General features: G+C 44.0%; 1 protein-coding gene across 1 annotated transcript in view; it reads right to left on the minus strand.

Moving 5' to 3' along the window:
• Window positions 1-4,925: 4,925 nt before the first annotated feature.
• The window catches only part of LOC139379632 (Mdm1 nuclear protein), a 30,934-nt gene continuing 9,223 nt past the window's right edge, over window positions 4,926-26,636 (minus strand). The window contains exons 7-15 of the mRNA XM_071122436.1: window positions 26,283-26,379; window positions 23,864-23,902; window positions 20,091-20,299; window positions 19,462-19,713; window positions 14,575-14,714; window positions 12,299-12,432; window positions 11,727-11,964; window positions 8,859-8,927; window positions 4,926-5,222 (exon numbers count right to left, since the gene is read on the minus strand). Coding sequence (XP_070978537.1) covers window positions 5,113-5,222; window positions 8,859-8,927; window positions 11,727-11,964; window positions 12,299-12,432; window positions 14,575-14,714; window positions 19,462-19,713; window positions 20,091-20,299; window positions 23,864-23,902; window positions 26,283-26,379 — 1,288 coding nt within the window. The 3' untranslated portion in view covers window positions 4,926-5,112. The remainder of the gene's footprint in view (window positions 5,223-8,858; window positions 8,928-11,726; window positions 11,965-12,298; window positions 12,433-14,574; window positions 14,715-19,461; window positions 19,714-20,090; window positions 20,300-23,863; window positions 23,903-26,282; window positions 26,380-26,636) is intronic.

Here is a 26,636-nt window from a genome sequence, read left to right on the forward strand (position 1 = left end):
CGGGTGGTGCAGTCTCTAAGGTGCAGGGTTGGGTAACCGGGTGGTGCAGTCTCTAAGGTGCAGGGTTGGGTAACCGGGTGGTAGCCGGCTAGTGATGGCCATTTAACAGTCTGATGGCCTTGAGATAGAAACTGTTTTTCAGTCTCTCGGTCCCTGCTTTGATGCACCTGTACTGACCTCGCCTTCTGGATGATAGCGGGGTGAACAGGCAGTGGCTCGGGTGGTTGTTGTCCTTGATGATCTTTTTGGCCTTCCTGTGACATCGGGTGCTGTAGGTGTCCTGGAGGGTAGGCTGTGTGCCCCCGGTGATGCGTTGGGAAGACTGCACCACCCTCTTGAGAGCCCTGCGGTTGTGGGCGGTGCTGTTGCCGTACCAGGCGGTACAGCCTGACAGGATGCTCTCAATTGTGCACCTGTAAAAGTTTGACAGGGTTTTGGGGGACATGACAAATTTCTTCAGCCTCCTGATTTTGAAGAGGCGCTGTTGCACCTTCTTCACCACACTGTCTGTGTGGGTGGACCATTTCAGATAGTCAGTGGTGTGTACACCGAGGAACTTGAAGCTCTTCACCTTCTCCCCTGTGGTCCCGTCGATGTGAATAGGGACGTGCTCTCTCAGCTGTTTCCTGAAGGCACTGGAAAACCTCCCTGGTCTTCATGGTTAAATCTGTGTTTGAAATTCACTGCTCGACTGAGGGACCTTACAGATAATTGTATGTGTGGCCACTCCGGTTATACAAACCCAAAAATCATGTTAAAACACTATTATTGCACACAGAGTGATGAGTCCATGCAACTTACTATGTGTCTTGTTAAGCACATTTTTACTCCTGAACATAATTTATCCTTGCCATAACAAAGGGTTTGAATACGTATTTACTTTTAATTTGCATACATTCTAATTCTACTATGACATTATGGGGTATTTAATTTGCATAAATTCTAATTCTACTATGACATTATGGGGTATTTAATTTGCATAAATTCTAATTCTACTATGACATTATGGGGTATTTAATTTGCATAAATTCTAATTCTACTATGACATTATGGGGGTATTTAATTTGCATAAATTCTAATTCTACTATGACATTATGGGGGTATTTAATTAGCATAAATTCTAATTCTACTATGACATTATGGGGTATTTATTGTGTGTTGGGACAGTGACATAAAATCTCAATTAAATCCATGTTAAACTCACGCTGTAAGACAACAAAATGTGGAAAAAGTCAAGGGGTGTGAATATATATATTTATATTTTTTTTACCTTTATTTAACTAGTTAAGTCAGTTAAGAACAAATTCTTATTTTCAATGACGCCCTAGGAACAGTGGGTTAACTGGTCTAGGAACAGTGGGTTAACTGGTCTAGGAACAGTGGGTTAACTGGTCTAGGAACAGTGGGTTAACTGGTCTAGGAACAGTGGGTTAACTGGTCTAGGAACAGTGGGTTAACTGGTCTAGGAACAGTGGGTTAACTGGTCTAGGAACAGTGGGGTTAACTGGTCTAGGAACAGTGGGTTAACTGGTCTAGGAACAGTGGGTTAACTGGTCTAGGAACAGTGGGTTAACTGGTCTAGGAACAGTGGGTTAACGGGCCTAGGAACAGTGGGTTAACTGGTCTAGGAACAGTGGGTTAACTGGTCTAGGAACAGTGGGTTAACTGGCCTAGGAACAGTGGGGTTAACTGGTCTAGGAACGGTGGGGTTAACTGGTCTAGGAACAGTGGGGTTAACTGGTCTAGGAACAGTGGGTTAACTGGTCTAGGAACAGTGGGTTAACTGGTCTAGGAACAGTGGGTTAACTGGTCTAGGAACAGTGGGTTAACTGGTCTAGGAACAGTGGGTTAACGGGCCTAGGAACAGTGGGTTAACTGGTCTAGGAACAGTGGGTTAACTGGTCTAGGAACAGTGGGTTAACTGGTCTAGGAACAGTGGGGTTAACTGGTCTAGGAACAGTGGGTTAACTGCCTAGGAACAGTGGGTTAACTGGTCTAGGAACAGTGGGTTAACTGCCTAGGAACAGTGGGTTATCTGCCTAGGAACAGTGGGTTAACTGGTCTAGGAACAGTGGGTTAACTGGTCTAGGAACAGTGGGTTAACTGGTCTAGGAACAGTGGGTTAACTGGTCTAGGAACAGTGGGTTAACTGGTCTAGGAACAGTGGGTTAACTGGTCTAGGAACAGTGGGTTAACTGGCCTCGGAACAGTGGGTTAACTGGCCTAGGAACAGTGGGTTAACTGGTCTAGGAACAGTGGGTTAACTGGCCTAGGAACAGTGGGGTTAACTGCCTAGGAACAGTGGGTTAACTGGTCTAGGAACAGTGGGGTTAACTGCCTAGGAACAGTGGGTTAACTGGCCTAGGAACAGTGGGGTTAACTGGTCTAGGAACAGTGGGTTAACTGGCCTAGGAACAGTGGGGTTAACTGGTCTAGGAACAGTGGGTTAACTGGTCTAGGAACAGTGGGTTAACTGGCCTAGGAACAGTGGGGTTAACTGGTCTAGGAACAGTGGGTTAACTGGTCTAGGAACAGTGGGTTAACTGGCCTAGGAACAGTGGGGTTAACTGGTCTAGGAACAGTGGGTTAACTGGCCTAGGAACAGTGGGGTTAACTGGTCTAGGAACTGTGGGTTAACTGCCTGTTCAGGGGCAGAACGACAGATTTGTACCTTGTCAGCTCGGGGATTTGAATTTGCAACCTTCCGGTTACTAGTTCCAACACTCTAACCGCTAGGCTACCCTGCCTGCCCCAATATCTTCTGAAGGCTCTGTTAAAGGACTAGGGTGCTATTTTGGGAAACATGTTGATTAAATGAAACACGTCCATCACCTACGGAACAACAATATTGCAGTGGATTGCTACAAAAGGCAATTCTATGTACAGGAAGTCAATGAGACAGCTGAATGCATACCGATTGTTCCAACATTTGTTTAATATTTCCTCTCAACAGTTGTTGTATCCAAACACACAGTGTATATCTCTTATACAAACCTATACAACATGTTTCAATTGCATCAGTGTTGATTCGTAGTAACAGTAGTAGTGCATAATTCACTTTCCAACAAGGATAGTGTATCAAGAAATATATGAACAATGCAGAATCGATAATACAGTAAAAAGATAAGTTATCGATAATACAGTAAAAAGATAAGTTATCGATAATACAGTAAAAAGATAAGTTATCGATAATACAGTAAAAAGATAAGTTATCGATAATACAGTACAAAGATAAGTTATCGATAATACAGTACAAAGATAAGTTATCGATAATACAGTACAAAGATAAGTTATCGATAATACAGTACAAAGATAAGTTATCGATAATACAGTAAAAAGATAAGTTATCGATAATACAGTACAAAGATAAGTTATCGATAATACAGTAAAAAGATAAGTTATCGATAATACAGTAAAAAGATAAGTTATCGATAATACAGTACAAAGATAAGTTATCGATAATACAGTAAAAAGATAAGTTATCGATAATACAGTAAAAAGATAAGTTATCGATAATACAGTAAAAAGATAAGTTATCGATAATACAGTACAAAGATAAGTTATCGATAATACAGTACAAAGATAAGTTATCGATAATACAGTACAAAGATAAGTTATCGATAATACAGTAAAAAGAAGTTATCGATAATACAGTAAAAAGATAAGTTATCGATAATACAGTACAAAGATAAGTTATCGATAATACAGTAAAAAGAAGTTATCGATAATACAGTAAAAAGATAAGTTATCGATAATACAGTACAAAGATAAGTTATCGATAATACAGTACAAAGATAAGTTATCGATAATACAGTACAAAGATAAGTTATCGATAATACAGTAAAAAGAAGTTATCGATAATACAGTACAAAGATAAGTTATCGATAATACAGTACAAAGATAAGTTATCGATAATACAGTAAAAAGATAAGTTATCGATAATACAGTAAAAAGATAAGTTATCGATAATACAGTAAAAATATAAATTACAATAAAAAAGTGGTTCTCCATATAATAAAACAAAATAATTTAAAATAAATACAAACCTAGTTCTTTACACTTCATTCAATACATTATTACAAAACATCTGAACTAAATTCATACAAATAGGGAGGGTATCCCAGACACTCTGGTTATATGAACCCAGATTCAACCTAGTAGTCTGGTTATATAGACCCAGATTCAACCTAGTAGTCTGGTCATATAAACCCAGATTCAGTCTAGTAGTCTGGACACTCTGGTTATATGAACCCAGATTCAACCTAGTAGTCTGGTTATATACACCCAGATTCAGTCTAGTAGTCTGGTTATATACACCCAGATTCAGTCTAGGAGTCTGGTTATATAAACCCAGATTCAGTCTAGGAGTCTGGTTATATAAACCCAGATTCAGTCTAGTAGTCTGGTTATATAAACCCAGATTCAGTGTAGTAGTCTGGTTATATACACCAGATTCAGTCTAGTAGTCTGGTTATATAAACCCAGATTCAGTCTAGTAGTCTGGTTATATAAACCTAGATTCAGTCTAGTAGTCTGGTTATATAAACCCAGATTCAGTCTAGTAGTCTGGTTATATAAACCCAGATTCAGTCTAGTAGTCTGGACACTCTGGTTATATAAACCCAGATTCAACCTAGTAGTCTGGACACTCTGGTTATATAAACCCAGATTCAACCTAGTAGTCTGGACACTCTGGTTATATACACCCAGATTCAGTCTAGTAGTCTAGACACTCTGGTTATATACACCCAGATTCAGTCTAGTAGTCTAGACACTCTGGTTATATAAACCCAGATTCAGTCTAGTAGTCTAGACACTCTGGTTATATACACCCAGATTCAGTCTAGTAGTCTGGTGTGCATTGTGAGGGGGGGGGGGGGGGGGTCAGTGCTTCCTGTTATCTCTCCCCCCAGAAGTCATCCTTCCTCCTCTTAACAGTAGTGCACTACATAGGGAATAGGGTTCCATTTGGAATGTATTGTGGGGGGGGGGGCAGTGCTTCCTGTTATCTCTTCCCCCAGAAGTCATCCTTCCTCCTCTTAACAGTAGTGCACTACATAGGGAATAGGGTTCCATTTGGAATGCACTGTGAGGGGGGGTCAGTGCTTCCTGTTATCTCTTCCCCCAGAAGTGGTCCTTCCTCCTCTGGGCTCGGTCCAGGACCTGGGAGGCCATAGAGCAGGACGCTGCTGACCTGGATGAGATCTGGGACATCCTGTCATCTGGAGGGTTCACCAAGGGTCAGGGGTCAGAGGTTAGCCAGGTCGGGGAGAGAGTGATCGACTGACTCCCAAAGATTTAGAACCTCAGCTATCCTTTATGTTTTATGTCATGGAGATATTGAAGCAAATGTCTCATTTGATTTAGTGTAAGAGGGGGTGTCACTTCCCTTGTATCAAGACTTTAACACTGAAATGACCCCTAAACCTGCCTTTAACACTGAAATGACCCCTAAGCCTGACTTTAACACTGAAATGACCCCTAAGCCTGCCTTTAACACTGAAATGACCCCTAAGCCTGACTTTAACACTGGAATGACCCCTAAGCCTGACTTTAACACTGAAATGACCCCTAAGCCTGACTTTAACACTGGAATGACCCCTAAGCCTGACTTTAACACTGGAATGACCCCTAAGCCTGACTTTAACACTGAAATGACCCCTAAGCCTGCCTTTAACACTGAAATGACCTCTAAGCCTGACTTTAACACTGAAATGACCCCTAAGCCTGCCTTTAACACTGAAATGACCTCTAAGCCTGACTTTAACACTGAAATGACCCCTAAGCCTGACTTTAACACTGAAATGACCCCTAAGCCTGACTTTAACACTGAAGACCAACATCAGCCTAGTTAGTCTACTTGTGATAAACTGAGCTTTAACTTATCCAGAAGTCCAGGACACCAGAGGGGTATACTACAGAACAGGATAAAGGAGTTAGCCAGTTGAAAAAATAAAATATATATTTATAAGCCTGAAATGGGCATCGTCTAATTGATTCAACAACCAAAAACACATATCTAAGTTTAGGTTTCTAAATGAACCAGAAAATGTACCTATTATCAGACTAATGTGAAGAAGCTTGTTACTGCTACATTACCTTCATTATCAGACTAGTGTGAAGAAGCTTGTTACTGCTACATTACCTTCATTATCAGACTAATGTGAAGAAGCTTGTTACTGCTACATTACCTTCATTATCAGACTAATGTGAAGAAGCTTGTTACTGCTACATTACCTTCATTATCAGACTAATGTGAAGAAGCTTGTTACTGCTACATTACCTTCATTATCAGACTAGTGTGAAGAAGCTTGTTGCTGCTACATTACCTTCATTATCAGACTAATGTGAAGAAGCTTGTTACTGCTACATTACCTTCATTATCACACTAATGTGAAGAAGCTTGTTACTGCTACATAACCTTCATTATCAGACTAATGTGAAGAAGCTTGTTACTGCTACATTACCTTCATTATCAGACTAATGTGACGAAGCTTGTTACTGCTACATTACCTTCATTATCAGACTAATGTGAAGAAGCTTGTTACTGCTACATTACCTTCATTATCAGACTAGTGTGAAGAAGCTTGTTACTGCTACATTACCTTCATTATCAGACTAATGTGAAGAAGCTTGTTACTGCTACATTACCTTCATTATCAGACTAATGTGAAGAAGCTTGTTACTGCTACATTACCTTCATTATCAGACCAATGTCAAGAAGCTTGTTACTGCTACATTACCTTCATTATCAGACTAATGTGAGGAAGCTTGTTACTGCTACATTACCTTCATTATCAGACCAATGTGAAGAAGCTTGTTACTGCTACATTACCTTCATTATCATACTAATGTGAAGAAGCTTGTTACTGCTACATTACCTTCAATATCAGACTAATGTGAAGAAGCTTGTTACTGCTACATTACCTTCATTATCAGACCAATGTGAAGAAGCTTGTTACTGCTGCATTACCTTCATTATCATACTAATGTGAAGAAGCTTGTTACTGCTACATTACCTTCATTATCAGACTAATGTGAAGAAGCTTGTTACTGCTACATTATTTTCATTATCAGACCAATGTGAAGAAGCTTGTTACTGCTACATTACCTTCATTATCAGACTAATGTGAAGAAGCTTGTTACTGCTACATTACCTTCATTATCAGACTAATGTGAAGAAGCTTGTTACTGCTACATTACCTTCATTATCAGATTAATGTGAAGAAGCTTGTTACTGCTACATTACCTTCATTATCAGACCAATGTGAAGAAGCTTGTTACTGCTACATTACCTTCATTATCATACTAATGTGAAGAAGCTTGTTACTGCTACATTACCTTCATTATCAGACTAATGTGAAGAAGCTTGTTACTGCTACATTACCTTCATTATCAGACCAATGTGAAGAAGCTTGTTACTGCTACATTACCTTCATTATCATACTAATGTGAAGAAGCTTGTTACTGCTACATTACCTTCATTATCAGACTAATGTGAAGAAGCTTGTTACTGCTACATTACCTTCATTATCAGACCAATGTGAAGAAGCTTGTTACTGCTACATTACCTTCATTATCAGACTAATGTGAAGAAGCTTGTTACTGCTACATTACCTTCATTATCCGACCAATGTGAAGAAGCTTGTTACTGCTACATTACCTTCATTATCAGACTAATGTGAAGAAGCTTGTTACTGCTACATTACCTTCATTATCAGACCAATGTGAAGAAGCTTGTTACTGCTACATTACCTTCATTATCAGACCAGTGTGAAGAAGCTTGTTACTGCTACATTACCTTCATTATCAGACCAATGTGAAGAAGCATGTTACTGCTACATTACCTTCATTATCAGACTAATGTGAAGAAGCTTGTTACTGCTACATTACCTTCATTATCAGACTAATGTGAAGAAGCTTGTTACTGCTACATTACCTTCATTATCAGACTAATGTGAAGAAGCTTGTTACTGCTACATTACCTTCATTATCAGACTAATGTGAAGAAGCTTGTTACTGCTACATTACCTTCATTATCAGACTAATGTGAAGAGGCTTGTTACTGCTACATTACCTTCATTATCAGACTAATGTGAAGAAGCTTGTTACTGCTACATTACCTTCATTATCAGACTAGTGTGAAGAAGCTTGTTGCTGCTACATTACCTTCATTATCAGACTAATGTGAAGAAGCTTGTTACTGCTACATTACCTTCATTATCAGACTAGTGTGAAGAAGCTTGTTACTGCTACATTACCTTCATTATCAGACTAGTGTGAAGAAGCTTGTTACTGCTACATTACCTTCATTATCAGACTAATGTGAGGAAGCTTGTTACTGCTACATTACCTTCATTATCATACTAATGTGAAGAAGCTTGTTACTGCTACATTTCTTCATTATCAGACTAATGTGAAGAAGCTTGTTACTGCTACATTACCTTCATTATCAGACCAATGTGAAGAAGCGTGTTACTGCTACATTACCTTCATTATCAGACCAATGTGAAGAAGCTTGTTACTGCTACATTACCTTCATTATCAGACCAATGTGAAGAAGCTTGTTACTGCTACATTACCTTTATTATCAGACTAATGTGAAGAAGCTTGTTACTGCTACATTACCTTCATTATCAGACCAATGTGAAGAAGCTTGTTACTGCTACATTACCTTCATTATCAGACCAATGTGAAGAAGCTTGTTACTGCTACATTAACTTCATTATCAGACTAATGTGAAGAAGCTTGTTACTGCTACATTACCTTCATTATCAGACTAATGTGAAGAAGCTTGTTACTGCTACATTACCTTCATTATCAGACTAATGTGAGGAAGCTTGTTACTGCTACATTACCTTCATCATCAGTTCCACAGCCACCACCAGGACACAGCAGCAGCTCAGACGTCCTCAGGCCTAAATTACCTAGAGTAGAGAAGACAATGGACACCTGTTCTGTTAGTTGTTGTTGTTGTTTATGGGTTACATGTAAATGTCTAGATAACAGTACATTTTAGAGTTCCATGTTATTACACATGATGCACAATACTGCTGCAGTTATAGCCTGTTGTCTTCCAATCAACTCCATAGTAGTTTCTACCTCCGGTGCTTCTTATCCCAGGTGTTTCTACCTCAGGTGTTTCTACCTCAGGTCTTTCTACCTCAGGTCTTTCTACCTCAGGTCTTTCTACCTCAGGTCTTTCTACCTCAGGTCTTTCTACCTCAGGTCTTTCTACCTCAGGTCTTTCTACCTCAGGTCTTTCTACCTCAGGTCTTTCTACCCCAGGTCTTTCTACCCCAGGTCTTTCTACCCCAGGTGTGTCTTACCCCAGGTGTGTCTTACCCCAGGTGTTTCTACCTCAGGTGTTTCTACCCCAGGTCTTTCTACCCCAGGTCTTTCTACCCCAGGTGTGTCTTACCCCAGGTGTGTCTTACCCCAGGTGTGTCTTACCCCAGGTGTGTCTTACCCCAGGTGTGTCTTACCCCAGGTGTTTCTACCTCAGGTGTTTCTACCTCAGGTGTTTCTACCTCAGGTGTTTCTACCTCAGGTGTTTCTACCTCAGGTGTGTCTACCTCAGGTGTGTCTACCCCAGGTGTGTCTACCCCAGGTGTGTCTACCCCAGGTCTTTCTACCTCAGGTGTGTCTACCTCAGGTGTTTCTACCCCAGGTGTGTCTACCCCAGGTGTGTCTACCCCAGGTGTTTCTACCTCAGGTCTTTCTACCCCAGGTGTTTCTACCCCAGGTGTTTCTACCCCAGGTGTTTCTACCTCAGGTGTTTCTACCTCAGGTGTTTCTACCCCAGGTGTTTCTACCCCAGGTGTTTCTACCCCAGGTGTTTCTACCCCAGGTGTAGGCCTATTGTTCTGAAAATAAACTGAATGGGGGGGTAGGGAGGGGGGGTTCTGGAGTGGAGTCAGGAATGGAGGGAGACGTGAGGAAGAGAAAGAGGTGAGGACTCTGGGAGAGAGAAAGGGAATTCCCCCAATTGTGATACCCTGGCATCGACTTCTGTATCTTTTGTCCTGAGGAGAAAGAAGCAGCTAGGAACTACAACACTAGACAATATCTGGGCTGTAGGGAAGGAATGAGGAGCGGACTACAACAGATCTGGGACCAGGTTTTGTTACGCAACAGTAGAATATGCTGAGAAAAGCCACAAACTGTAAAGATGTCTCAGCAGTAGAGAGAGAGAGAGAGAGAGAGACCCCACCCCACAGGGACTCAGTCAAACAGACTGACCTATATACTGTAGAGGTGGCGGAAACCTGACACACACACACCTCCCATCAACGGTAAATGACGCTCATTGTCACATTTATATGAGCGTTTAAGTCTCGTAAACTGTCTTTGATGAGGCAATGCAGTGTTTTTATTGGCCCAGAACTATTTGGGGTGATGATGTGATGGGACAACGTCACACAGGTGGAACTAAAGACGCAGATACAGCATCCCATATGCCAGTAATGTAAAAGTGGTTTGATCAGTCAAAAACCAAGGAAATTTAGATGTTCGGGTTCAACTGCTGACGCTGTTCGTAGACAGACAGTACCACACTACTACAGTACCATACTACTACTACAGTACCACACTACTACACTACCACACTACTACAGTACCACACTACTACAGTACCACACTACTACAGTACCACACTACTACAGTACCACACTACTACAGTACCACACCACTACAGTACTACAGTACCACACTACTACAGTACTACAGTACCACACTACTACAGTACCACACCACTACAGTACCACACCACTACATTACCACACTACTACACTACTACAGTACCACACTACTACACTACTACAGTACCACACTACTACAGTACCACACCACTACAGTACCACACCACTACAGTACCACACTACTACAGTACCACACTACTACAGTACCACACTACTACACTACTACAGTACCGCACTACTACTACAGTACCACACTACTACAGTACCACACTACTACAGTACCACACTACTACAGTACCACACCACTACAGTACCACACCACTACAGTACCACACCACTACAGTAGGTACCAGTGAGGTGCTCAGGACAGTTACCATTATGACAGACAGTACCACACTACTACAGTACCACACTACTACAGTACCACACTACTACAGTACCACACCACTACAGTACCACACCACTACAGTAGGTACCAGTGAGGTGCTCAGGACAGTTACCATTATGACAGACAGTACCACACTACTACTACAGTACCACACTACTACAGTACCACACTACTACAGTACCACACCACTACAGTACCACACCACTACAGTAGGTACCAGTGAGGTGCTCAGGACAGTTACCATTATGACAGACAGTACCACACTACTACTACAGTACCACACTACTACAGTACCACACTACTACAGTACCACACCACTACAGTACCACACTACTACAGTACCACACTACTACAGTACCACACCACTACAGTACCACACCACTACAGTACCACACCACTACAGTACCACACCACTACAGTAGGTACCAGTGAGGTGCTCAGGACAGTTACCATTATGACAGACAGTACCACACTACTACAGTACCACACTACTACAGTACCACACTACTACAGTACCACACCACTGCAGTACCACACCACTACAGTAGGTACCAGTGAGGTGCTCAGGACAGTTACCATTATGACAGACAGTACCACACTACTACAGTAGGTACCAGTGAGGTCCTCAGGACAGTTACCGTTATGTTGGAACTCTGGGTCTCTGAGCGTCCCCTGGATGCGGTTAACAGGTGCCGGGACGGCGGCGTCGGGATGTCCGCTGGTAGTGCGTTTACGGGAGGGTTTGGCCTCCGGTGGAGGATCAGGGGGGTTCTCCGGAGAGGTCTCCCCCGACCAGGAGTCCTCTCTCAGGGGGAGGGGGTCCACAGTAGTCACCCCTGCTGCAGGAGAGGACTGGGGCTGATTCCGCTCCTCATTCTGATCGAGACACAACATCAGATTCACTAACTAACCAGACTAGAGGAACCTATAACAGATAGCATTAACAAGACATAGGCATTACAACCAGCCCGGGACAATGTTCTTATCTTAGTCGAAACACGAGCAAATACAATCAATCAATCAATTTATAAAGCTTTTTTAAATCAGCACAGCAGTTATCACAACGTGTTTTTACAGTAACCCTGCCTATAAATACTACAATATGTATCTTCTCACCAAGGAGAAGCCTATAAATTACTACAAGATGTATCTTCTCACCAAGGAGAAGCTCTACCCAACTATCCCAATATCCAGTGGTATAGAATGTTACCTGTCTGGCTGCTCGTTGTGGCGAGGCCAGAGAGAGGTGTTTAAATGGGGGACGGCTTTTACCCAACGGAGGTTCACTTCTCTTCGCCCAGCCGTTAGCCTCCATCTTAGGAGGAGACACCAGGATAGCACCTCCTGACAAGACATTAGACAAGGTGATCGCGTTTACCCTCTGGGGATCAATAAAGTTTTTTTTTTTTTCAATTCAACACAGAACAGAAGTAATGAACCATACTTTGATCTTGACTGTGATATGTGGTTGTTTATCTACTAAACTGAATGGTACTGTCTATAAGATGCTCTGGATATGAGTGTCTGCTAAATGATTCAATTGTCATGTAAAATGTTGAAAACAGTGAGTTTAGTGTATTATATTGATGTGACCCATAACTGAACTGTGAAGATAAAAGAGTTTTTGAAAAAGTGTAGGCTGGATGCAAGCTAAGGTGGGAAGATGATGAGTCTGATGTTGGTTTGTTTCCACTATCACCTAGTTTATGGTCATGGTGAAACTGCTACTGGAGACAAACCCAGACTGGGTCGGACCACACACTGTCCCTGGAGACAAACCCAGACTGGGTCGGACCACACACTGTCCCTGGAGACAAACCCAGACTGGGCCGGACCACACACTGTCCCTGGAGACAAACCCAGACTGGGCCGGACCACACACTGTCCCTGGAGACAAACCCAGACTGGGCCGGACCACACACTGTCCCTGGAGACAAACCCAGACTGGGCCGGACCACACACTGTCCCTGGAGACAAACCCAGACTGGGCCGGACCACACACTGTCCCTGGAGACAAACCCAGACTGGGTCGGACCACACACTGTCCCTGGAGACAAACCTAGACTGGGCCGGACCACACACTGTCCCTGGAGACAAACCCAGACTGGGCTGGACCACACACTGTCCCTGGAGACAAACCCAGACTGGGCCGGACCACACACTGTCCCTGGAGACAAACCCAGACTGGGCCGGACCACACACTGTCCCTGGAGACAAACCCAGACTGGGCTGGACCACACACTGTCCCTGGAGACAAACCCAGACTGGGCCGGACCACACACTGTCCCTGGAGACAAACCCAGACTGGGCTGGACCACACACTGTCCCTGGAGACAAACCCAGACTGGGCCGGACCACACACTGTCCCTGGAGACAAACCCAGACTGGGCCGGACCACACACTGTCCCTGGAGACAAACCCAGACTGGGCCGGACCACACACTGTCCCTGGAGACAAACCCAGACTGGGCCGGACCACACACTGTCCCTGGAGACAAACCCAGACTGGGCTGGACCACACACTGTCCCTGGAGACAAACCCAGACTGGGCCAGACCACACACTGTCCCTGGAGACAAACCCAGACTGGGCCGGACCACACACTGTCCCTGGAGACAAACCCAGACTGGGCTGGACCACACACTGTCCCTGGAGACAAACCCAGACTGGGCCGGACCACACACTGTCCCTGGAGACAAACCCAGACTGGGACGGACCACACACTGTCCCTGGAGACAAACCCAGACTGGGCCGGACCACACACTGTCCCTGGAGACAAACCCAGACTGGGCTGGACCACACACTGTCCCTGGAGACAAACCCAGACTGGGTCGGACCACACACTGTCCCTGGAGACAAACCCAGACTGGGCCGGACCACACACTGTCCCTGGAGACAAACCCAGACTGGGCTGGACCACACACTGTCCCTGGAGACAAACCCAGACTGGGCTGGACCACACACTGTCCCTGGAGACAAACCCAGACTGGGCTGGACCACACACTGTCCCTGGAGACAAACCCAGACTGGGCCGGACCACACACTGTCCCTGGAGACAAACCCAGACTGGGCTGGACCACACACTGTCCCTGGAGACAAACCCAGACTGGGCTGGACCACACACTGTCCCTGGAGACAAACCCAGACTGGGCTGGACCACACACTGTCCCTGGAGACAAACCCAGACTGGGCTGGACCACACACTGTCCCTGGAGACAAACCCAGACTGGGCCGGACCACACACTGTCCCTGGAGACAAACCCAGACTGGGCTGGACCACACACTGTCCCTGGAGACAAACCCAGACTGGGCTGGACCACACACTGTCCCTGGAGACAAACCCAGACTGGGTCGGACCACACACTGTCCCTGGATAATTTATTTGATTGTTTTTGTACCAGTAACCTCTCTCTCAAAAAGAAAAATTTGAATAAAAAGTTTGTCACAAAAAAAAAAACAATATGTCAACAATATATCTGCTAGGTTACCAGTGGCTGGAGTCGTCAGGTCGTGGTGAGTTCTCTGAACAGTAGCGATCCTTTGCAGTGTGGGTGTGGGCATCCTGCCACCCTCTCTGGACCTGTGGGAGCCTGCTACAGACGACGAACGATGGTCCAGCACCCTCAGTCTGGATCACAGGCAGGCAGACAGGCAGACAGGCAGGCAGACAGGCAGGCAGACAGACAGGCAGGCAGACAGGCAGGCAGACAGGCAGGCAGACAGGCAGACAGACAGACAGGCAGGCAGGCAGGACAGAGTCACACTGTGTCTCTAAAAATAGTAGCTCTTAAAATAAGTAACAAAATGACGATCGTCTCCAATATGGATGTAAACAGAGTGGAGGTAACAGAACTGACTGTCTCCAATATGGATATAAACAGAGTGGAGGTAACAGAACTGACTGTCTCCAATATGGATATAAACAGAGTGGAGGTAACAGAACTGACTGTCTCCAATATGGATATAAACAGAGTGGAGGTAACAGAACTGACTGTCTCCAATATGGATATAAACAGAGTGGAGGTACTAGAGCTGACTGTCTCCAATATGGATATAAACAGAGGTAACAGAACTGTCTCCAATATGGATATAAACAGAGTGGAGGTAACAGAACTGACCGTCTCCAATATGGATATAAACAGAGTGGAGGTAACAGAACTGACTGTCTCCAATATGGATATAAACAGAGTGGAGGTAACAGAACTGACTGTCTCCAATATGGATATAAACAGAGTGGAGATAACATAACTGACAGTCTCCAATATGGATATAAACAGAGTGGAGGTAACAGAACTGACTGTCTCCAATATGGATATAAACAGAGTGGAGGTAACAGAACTGACTGTCTCCAATATGGATATAAACAGAGTGGAGGTAACAGAACTGACTGTCTCCAATATGGATATAAACAGAGTGGAGGTAACAGAACTGACTGTCTCCTATATGGATATAAACAGAGTGGAGGTAACAGAACTGACTGTCTCCAATATGGATATAAACAGAGTGGAGGTAACAGAACTGACTGTCTCCTATATGGATATAAACAGAGTGGAGGTAACAGAACTGACTGTCTCCAATATGGATATAAACAGAGTGGAGATAACATAACTGACAGTCTCCAATATGGATATAAACAGAGTGGAGGTAACAGAACTGACTGTCTCCAATATGGATATAAACAGAGTGGAGGTAACAGAACTGACTGTCTCCAATATGGATATAAACAGAGTGGAGGTAACAGAACTGACTGTCTCCAATATGGATATAAACAGAGTGGAGGTAACAGAACTGACTGTCTCCAATATGGATATAAACAGAGTGGAGGTAACAGAACTGACTGTCTCCAATATGGATATAAACAGAGTGGAGGTAACAGAACTGACTGTCTCCAATATGGATATAAACAGAGTGGAGGTACCAGAGCTGACTGTCTCCAATATGGATATAAACAGAGTGGAGGTAACAGAACTGACTGTCTCCTATATGGATATAAACAGAGTGGAGGTAACATAACTGACTGTCTCCAATATGGATATAAACAGAGTGGAGGTAACAGAACTGACTGTCTCCAATATGGATATAAACAGAGTGGAGGTAACAGAACTGACTGTCTCCAATATGGATATAAACAGAGTGGAGGTAACAGAACTGACCGTCTCCAATATGGATATAAACAGAGTGGAGGTAACAGAACTGACTGTCTCCAATATGGATATAAACAGAGTGGAGGTAACAGAACTGACTGTCTCCAATATGGATATAAACAGAGTGGAGGTAACAGAACTGACTGTCTCCAATATGGATATAAACAGAGTGGAGGTAACAGAACTGACTGTCTCCAATATGGATATAAACAGAGTGGAGGTAACAGAACTGACTGTCTCCAATATGGATATAAACAGAGTGGAGGTACCAGAGCTGACTGTCTCCAATATGGATATAAACAGAGTTGAGGTACCAGAGCTGACTGTCTCCAATATGGATATAAACAGAGTGGAGGTAACAGAACTGACTGTCTCCAATATGGATATAAACAGAGTGGAGGTAACAGAACTGACTGTCTCCAATATGGATATAAACAGAGTGGAGGTAACAGAACTGACTGTCTCCAATATGGATATAAACAGAGTGGAGGTAACAGAACTGACTGTCTCCAATATGGATATAAACAGAGTGGAGGTACCAGAGCTGACTGTCTCCAATATGGATATAAACAGAGTGGAGGTACCAGAGCTGACTGTCTCCAATATGGATATAAACAGAGTGGAGGTAACAGAACTGACTGTCTCCAATATGGATATAAACAGAGTGGAGGTAACAGAACTGACTGTCTCCAATATGGATATAAACAGAGGTAACAGAACTGACCGTCTCCTATATGGATATAAACAGAGTGGAGGTAACAGAACTGACCGTCTCCAATATGGATATAAACAGAGTGGAGGTAACAGAACTGACTGTCTCCAATATGGATATAAACAGAGTGGAGGTAACAGAACTGACTGTCTCCAATATGGATATAAACAGAGTGGAGGTAACAGAACTGACTGTCTCCAATATGGATATAAACAGAGGTAACAGAACTGACCGTCTCCAATATGGATATAAACAGAGTGGAGGTAACAGAACTGACTGTCTCCAATATGGATATAAACAGAGTGGAGGTAACAGAACTGACTGTCTCCAATATGGATATAAACAGAGGTAACAGAACTGACTGTCTCCAATATGGATATAAACAGAGTGGAGGTAACAGAACTGACAGTCTCCAATATGGATATAAACAGAGTGGAGGTAACAGAACTGACTGTCTCCAATATGGATATAAACAGAGTGGAGGTAACAGAACTGACTGTCTCCAATATGGATATAAACAGAGTGGAGGTAACATAACTGACCGTCTCCAATATGGATATAAACAGAGTGGAGGTAACAGAACTGACTGTCTCCAATATGGATATAAACAGAGTGGAGGTAACAGAACTGACTGTCTCCAATATGGATATAAACAGAGTGGAGGTAACAGAACTGACTGTCTCCAATATGGATATAAACAGAGTGGAGGTAACAGAGCTGACTGTCTCCAATATGGATATAAACAGAGTGGAGGTAACAGAACTGACTGTCTCCAATATGGATATAAACCGAGTGGAGGTAACAGAACTGACTGTCTCCAATATGGATATAAACAGAGTGGAGGTAACAGAACTGACTGTCTCCAATATGGATATAAACAGAGTGGAGGTAACAGAACTGACTGTATCCTATATGGATATAAACAGAGGTAACAGAACTGACCGTCTCCAATATGGATATAAACAGAGTGGAGGTAACAGAACTGACTGTCTCCAATATGGATATAAACAGAGTGGAGGTAACAGAACTGACTGTCTCCAATATGGATATAAACAGAGGTAACAGAACTGACTGTCTCCAATATGGATATAAACAGAGTGGAGGTAACAGAACTGACAGTCTCCAATATGGATATAAACAGAGTGGAGGTAACAGAACTGACTGTCTCCAATATGGATATAAACAGAGTGGAGGTAACAGAACTGACTGTCTCCAATATGGATATAAACAGAGTGGAGGTAACAGAACTGACTGTCTCCAATATGGATATAAACAGAGTGGAGGTAACAGAACTGACCGTCTCCAATATGGATATAAACAGAGTGGAGGTAACAGAACTGACTGTCTCCAATATGGATATAAACAGAGTGGAGGTAACAGAACTGACTGTCTCCAATATGGATATAAACAGAGTGGAGGTAACAGAACTGACTGTCTCCAATATGGATATAAACAGAGTGGAGGTAACAGAGCTGACTGTCTCCAATATGGATATAAACAGAGTGGAGGTAACAGAACTGACTGTCTCCAATATGGATATAAACCGAGTGGAGGTAACAGAACTGACTGTCTCCAATATGGATATAAACAGAGTGGAGGTAACAGAACTGACTGTCTCCAATATGGATATAAACAGAGTGGAGGTAACAGAACTGACTGTATCCTATATGGATATAAACAGAGTGGAGGTAACAGATCTGACTGCCTCCAATATGGATATAAACAGAGTGGAGGTAACAGAACTGACTGTCTCCAATATGGATATAAACAGAGGTAACAGAACTGACTGTCTCCAATATGGATATAAACAGAGTGGAGGTAACAGAACTGACTGTCTCCAATATGGATATAAACAGAGGTAACAAAACTGACTGTCTCCAATATGGATATAAACAGAGTGGAGGTAACAGAACTGACTGTCTCCAATATGGATATAAACAGAGTGGAGGTACCAGAGCTGACTGTCTCCAATATGGATATAAACAGAGTGGAGGTAACAGAACTGACCGTCTCCAATATGGATATAAACAGAGTGGAGGTAACAGAACTGACTGTCTCCAATATGGATATAAACAGAGTGGAGGTAACAGAACTGACTGTCTCCAATATGGATATAAACAGAGTGGAGGTAACAGAACTGACTGTCTCCAATATGGATATAAACAGAGTGGAGGTAACAGAACTGACTGTCTCCAATATGGATATAAACAGAGTGGAGGTAACAGAACTGACTGTCTCCAATATGGATATAAACAGAGTGGAGGTAACAGAACTGACTGTCTCCAATATGGATATAAACAGAGTGGAGGTAACAGAACTGACTGTCTCCAATATGGATATAAACAGAGTGGAGGTAACAGAACTGACAGTCTCCAATATGGATATAAACAGAGTGGAGGTAACAGAACTGACTGTCTCCAATATGGATATAAACAGAGTGGAGGAAACAGAGAACTCAAAGCCACTCAGTGAAAGCAGAAATCAACAGGAAATGGAGAGGGAATGAAACAACCACATACTCATCCTTTCTCTCCTTTCTCTCATCCTTTCTCTCCTTGTCCTCTTCTTCCTCTCTCTCCTCCCCCGTTCCACCCCCAGCCCCTGTCTCCTCCTCCCAGGCTAGTCTCCTCTGAACAGGTAGGTTAGGCGCTAAAGGGTTAAGGTGACCAGGGGGGCCTGCTGTGTCCCCAGCCCCCCGGGTGGAGCTCCTTCTACTGGACACGGGGGTGAGGGGAGGGGGTCCGGCTACAGAGCTGGAGCTGCTGTCAACCCTACAGACACACAGGGAGAGGAGGAAGGAGGGAGGGAGAGGAGGGACACACAGAGAACATGACCTTAATAGGTCAGATGTATTAAGACCCCAGTAAAGGACTCTCAGCATCAGTTTCCTCTACACCATATAGCTGGGTCAACCCCCCCATCCAGCTCTGTGGCTTCTACCCAGAAATATGAGGCTCTGCTTCTAAGTCTAATCATTTGGCTACACTTGAATTTCAATTTCATTCTATACTTACAGAAGCCCTATTTTAAGGCCGAAAGTTGCTCCCCATCTATGGGAAATCCTGAGCCAGACGTACTACACATCCAGCCCACACTAAAGACATGCTAATGTCATGCTATAGCCAGCTCTGTGGTCGGTCTCCCTCACCTGGCGAGCTCCAGAGCCTGGGGGGTAGGACTCCTGTCTTCCTCCCCGTCCCCGGAACCTGTCCCAGAGCTGAGGTTAGAGGAGGAAGGGGTGGAGGCCTCCCACAGCTGGTTCTGGTCCGACAGGATCTGGTTGAGGTGGAGGCGGGAGAAATGGGTCCCCCACGCCCTCTGTCTGTAGGCCTCCGCCTTCTTACGAAGCTCTCGCACCTGGGAGGATGGAGGATTGGTTGGTTGGTTGGTTGATAGCACTGCAGTATCTGAGGCAGCACATTAACAGCATGTGGTAAAGGGGGGGGCCTTGCAGTATCTGAGGCAGCACATTAACAGAACGTGGTAAGGGGGGGGGGGGGGGGCTTGCAGTATCTGAGGCAGCACATTAACAGAACGTGGTAAGGGGGGGGGGCCTTGCAGTATCTGAGGCAGCACATTAACAGAACGTGGTAAGGGGGGGGGCATCAGAAGCAAAGGCAGCAGACTCATGTTTAGTTGTCGTTCTTTTAGCTGCAAAGTCAACACTTTCCTCTGATACTGATCACAACATCAGAGCTCTGAGTCAACACTTTCCTCTGATACTGATCACAAAATCAGAGCTCTGTGAGTCAACACTTTCCTCTGATACTGATCACAAAATCAGAGCTCTGTGAGTCAACACTTTCCTCTGATACTGATCACAAAATCAGAGCTCTGTGAGTCAACACTTTCCTCTGATACTGATCACAAAATCAGAAAATCAGAGCTCTGTGAGTCAACACTTTCCTCTGATACTGATCACAAAATCAGAAAATCAGAGCTCTGTGAGTCAACACTTTCCTCTGATACTGATCACAAAATCAGAGCTCTGTGAGTCAACACTTTCCTCTGATACTGATCACAGGTGTGTGGTAGAGAGATCTCAACACAGAAAGTGTTATCAATAGCTTTAAGACACACACAATGATGCAACAGATGCCCGACTTTCATGCACACAAGCAAAGCCAGGGCACGACACAACACACACTGAGCTGGCATCTGGACCTAGACTGGCATCTGGACCTAGACTGGCATCTGGACCTAGACTGGCATCTGGACCTAGACTGGCATCTGGACCTAGAATGGCATCTGGACCTAGACTGGCATCTGGACCTAGGCAGGCATTTGGACCTAGACTGGCATCTGGACCTAGACTGGCATCTGGACCTAGACTGGCATCTGAACCTAGACTGGCATCTGGACCTAGACTGGCATCTGGACCTAGACTGGCATCTGAACCTAGACTGGCATCTGGACACAGTCTTCCTCCCTCTGTCCTTATATAGTGCACTACTTTTGACCAGGACCCATAGGCCTCTAGTAGTGCACTATATAGGGAATAGACTGATAGACTGGTAGACTGGTAAACTGGTAGACTGGTAGACTGGTAGACTGGTAGACTGATAGACTGGTAGACTGGTAGACTGGTAGACTGATAGACTGATAGACTGATAGACTGGTAGACTGGTAGACTGGTAGACTGATAGACTGGTAGACTGGTAGACTGATAGACTGATAGACTGGTAAACTGGTAGACTGGTAAACTGGTAAACTGGTAGACTGGTAGACTGATAGACTGATAGACTGATAGACTGGTAGACTGATAGACTGGTAGACTGGTAGACTGGTAGACTGATAGACTGGTAGACTGGTAGACTGATAGACTGGTAGACTGATAGACTGGTAGACTGGTAGACTGGTAGACTGATAGACTGGTAGACTGATAGACTGGTAGACTGATAGACTGATAGACTGATAGACTGGTAGACTGGTAGACTGGTAGACTGGTAGACTGATAGACTGATAGACTGGTAGACTGGTAGACTGGTAGACTGGTAGACTGGTAGACTGATAGACTGGTAGACTGGTAGACTGGTAGACTGGTAGACTGATAGACTGGTAGACTGGTAGACTGGTAGACTGATAGACTGATAGACTGGTAGACTGATAGACTGGTAGACTGGTAGACTGATAGACTGATAGACTGGTAGACTGATAGACTGATAGACTGGTAGACTGATAGACTGATATATTGATAGCTAGCAGGACTTAGGAGAAGGGTTGATGCGAACTACTTTTCAACAGAATCAATTAGAGGTAGGTTACACTGAAATTCAACAGAAAATCCTCATTCAGCTGAAAAATAAAAACATCTCTTTCTGTCCTCATTGATTTCCTCAAATTAAACTAGAGCCCAGTTGAAATGACTGTGAGCCCGATCCTGGAGTGGAACATCAGATCAATCAGACTTGGTCCAACTAATGGTCCTAAGAATTCCTTCATTATATTGGTCGTTATTAAACTACTTTCTAGAAAGTTCTTCCACATCTAGACTATATTTAGTACTGTTCCATGAAGTTTATGGGCCAGGTTTCTACGTATTGTACAAGGCAAGGTACGGTTAACCACTCAGCATATTCAGGTTGAACGGAAAGAAGAACGCCGTCTAACCAACCTCCTGCTGACTCATTGTATTTATGCTGACATTGCCTGAAACAAACAAACACACACACACACACACACACACACACACACACACACACACACACACACACACACACACACAGTGTTCTCATACAAGCACGCACACACACACACACACACACACACACACACACAGTGTTCTCATACAAGCACGCACACACATACACACACACACGCACACTCACAATTCATCTTTACAGCAACCTATCAGATCAACAATCTCAGGCCTAGATCTCAGGTATGAGGACTTTCTGAAACTCAACAATCTCAGGCCTAGATCTCAGGTATGAGGCATTTCTGAAACTTAACAATCTCAGGCCTAGATCTCAGGTATGAGGCATTTCTGAAACTCAACAATCTCAGGCCTAGACCTCAGATATGAGGCCTTTCTGAAACTCAACAATCTCAGGCCTAGATCTCAGGTATGGGGCATTTCTGAAACTCAACAATCTCAGGCCTAGATCTCAGCTATGAGGCCTTTCTGAAACTCTACAATCTCAGGCCTAGATCTCAGGTATGAGGCCTTTCTGAAACTCAACAATCTCAGGCCTAGATCTCAGGTATGAGGCCTTTCTGAAACTCAACAATCTCAGGCCTAGATCTCAGGTATGAGGCCTTTCTGAAACTCAACAATCTCAGGCCTAGATCTCAGGTATGAGGCCTTTCTGAAACTCAACAATCTCAGGCCTAGATCTCAGGTATGAGGCCTTTCTGAAACTCAACAATCTCAGGCCTAGATCTCAGGTATGAGGCCTTTCTGAAACTCAACAATCTCAGGCCTAGATCTCAGGTATGAGGCCTTTCTGAAACTCAACAATCTCAGGCCTAGATCTCAGGTATGAGGCCTTTCTGAAACTCAACAATCTCAGGCCTAGATCTCAGGTATGAGGCCTTTCTGAAACTCAACAATCTCAGGCCTAGATCTCAGGTATGAGGCCTTTCTGAAACTCAACAATCTCAGGCCTAGATCTCAGCTATGAGGCCTTTCTGAAACTCAACAATCTCAGGCCTAGATCTCAGGTATGAGGCTTTTCTGAAACTCAACAATCTCAGGCCTAGATCTCAGGTATGAGGCCTTTCTGAAACTCAACAATGGAAACTCTTTTTTTGCCCATTGTATTGTTTCTAAGGTGGATACACAGGTGTTCTGTTCACTCATGTATCATCACTCAGTTTGATGTCAACGTGAGAGGAGGGATGGGGGGGGGGGGGTCATTGCCAACAGCCAAAAGAGAAGGAAGGTACAGTAGAACAGCGGGGAGACTAGGACCGTGTTACCTCGTGATACCAAACGTGACTATGCTGACTGTCACGCCCCTGCAATGGAGGATGGGAAGAGAGAATGTGTTAAAGAGACTCCATATCAATGACATTTATTTAGAGCCTGTAGGTCATTACTTTATACAACAACTACACTGACCTCCTCTACTGTGGTAGACACTGTAGTAACTACACTGACCTCCTCTACTGTGGTAGACACTGTAGTAACTACACTGACCTCCTCTACTGTGGTAGACACTGTAATAACTACACTGACCTCCTCTACTGTGGTAGACACTGTAGTAACTACACTGACCTCCTCTACTGTGGTAGACAGGGTAATAACTACACTGACCTCCTCTACTGTGGTAGACACTGTAATAACTACACTGACCTCCTCTACTGTGGTAGACAGGGTAATAACTACACTGACCTCCTCTACTGTGGTAGACAGGGGAGTAACTACACTGACCTCCTCTACTGTGGTAGACAGGGGAGTAACTTCACTGACCTCCTCTACTGTGGTAGACAGGGTAATAACTACACTGACCTCCTCTACTGTGGTAGACAGGGGAGTAACTACACTGACCTCCTCTACTGTGGTAGACAGGGGAGTAACTACACTGACCTCCTCTACTGTGGTAGACAGGGTAATAACTACACTGACCTCCTCTACTGTGGTAGACACTGTAATAACTACACTGACCTCCTCTACTGTGGTAGACACTGTAATAAATACACTGACCTCCTCTACTGTGGTAGACACTGTAATAACTACACTGACCTCCTCTCCTACTGTGGTAGACACTATAATAACTACACTGACCTCCTCTCCTACTGTGGTAGACACTGTAATAACTACACTGACCTCCTCTCCTACTGTGGTAGAAACTGTAATAACTACACTGACCTCCTCTCCTACCGTGGTAGACAGGGTAATAACTACACTGACCTCCTCTCCTACCGTGGTAGACACTGTAATAACTACAATGACCTCCTCTACTGTGGTAGACAGGGCAATAACTACACTGACCTCCTCTACTGTGGTAGACACTGTAATAACTACACTGACCTCCTCTACTGTGGTAGACACTGTAATAAATACACTGACCTCCTCTCCTACTGTGGTAGACACTGTAATAACTACACTGACCTCCTCTACTGTGGTAGACAGGGTAATAACTACACTGACCTCCTCTCCTACTGTGGTAGACACTGCAATAACTACACTGACCTCCTCTACTGTGGTAGACAGGGGAGTAACTACACTGACCTCCTCTACTGTGGTAGACACTGTAATAACTACACTGACCTCCTCTCCTACTGTGGTAGACACTGCAATAACTACACTGACCTCCTCTACTGTGGTAGACAGGGGAGTAACTGCACTGACCTCCTCTACTGTGGTCGACACTGCAATAACTACACTGACCTCCTCTACTGTGGTAGACACTGCAATAACTACACTGACCTCCTCTACTGTGGTAGACACTGTAATAACTACACTGACCTCCTCTACTGTGGTAGACAGGGTAATAACTACACTGACCTCCTCTCCTACCGTGGTAGACACTATAATAACTACACTGACCTCCTCTACTGTGGTAGACACTGCAATAACTACACTGACCTCCTCTACTGTGGTAGACACTGTAATAACTACACTGACCTCCTCTACTGTGGTAGACAGGGTAATAACTACACTGACCTCCTCTCCTACCGTGGTAGACACTATAATAACTACACTGACCTCCTCTACTGTGGTAGACAGGGGAGTAACTACACTGACCTCCTCTACTGTGGTAGACACTGTAATAACTACACTGACCTCCTCTACTGTGGTAGACAGGGTAATAACTACACTGACCTCCTCTACTGTGGTAGATAGGGTAATAACTACACTGACCTCCTCTACTGTGGTAGACAGGGGAGTAACTACACTGACCTCCTCTACTGTGGTAGACACTGTAATAACTACACTGACCTCCTCTACTGTGGTAGACACTGTAATAACTACACTGACCTCCTCTACTGTGGTAGACACTGTAATAACTACACTGACCTCCTCTACTTTGGTAGTCACTGTAATAACTACACTGACCTCCTCTCCTACTGTGGTAGACACTGTAATAACTACACTGACCTCCTCTACTGTGGTAAACAGGGTAATAACTACACTGACCTCCTCTCCTACTGTGGTAGACACTGTAATAACTACACTGCTGACCTCCTCTCCTACTGTGGTAGGCACTATAATAACTACACTGACCTCCTCTCCTACTGTGGTAGACACTGTAATAACTACACTGACCTCCTCTCCTACCATGGTAGACACTGTAATAACTACACTGACCTCCTCTCCTACCATGGTAGACACTGTAATAACTACACTGACCTCCTCTCCTACTGTGGTAGACACTGTAATAACTACACTGACCTCCTCTCCTACTGTGGAAGCCTTGACCCAGGCGCCGTCCTTGTATATGTAGTTCAGTGGAGAGCGGAAGTTGGCATTATACTCTGATTTCACCTTTCTGGAGAGAGGGACAGAAATACACAGAGACAGGCCAAGTCAGATAATGTATATTCAGTGATCGTTTAGCATTGCACTTGGCATTATGATTTATAAACTAAAATGTATTTGTTGAATAGGTCACATGTGAATGACCAAACTCTGCTGCTGTCCATTGGAGAAGTTCCATGTGAGAGAGAGAGAGAGAGAGAGAGAGAGAGAGAGAGAGAGAGAGACACAGAGAGAGAGAGAGAGAGAGAGAGAGAGAGAGCAGTGTTA

Source organism: Oncorhynchus clarkii, chromosome 21 (genome assembly GCF_045791955.1).
Source record: "Oncorhynchus clarkii lewisi isolate Uvic-CL-2024 chromosome 21, UVic_Ocla_1.0, whole genome shotgun sequence".
Lineage (NCBI taxonomy): Eukaryota > Metazoa > Chordata > Actinopteri > Salmoniformes > Salmonidae > Oncorhynchus > Oncorhynchus clarkii.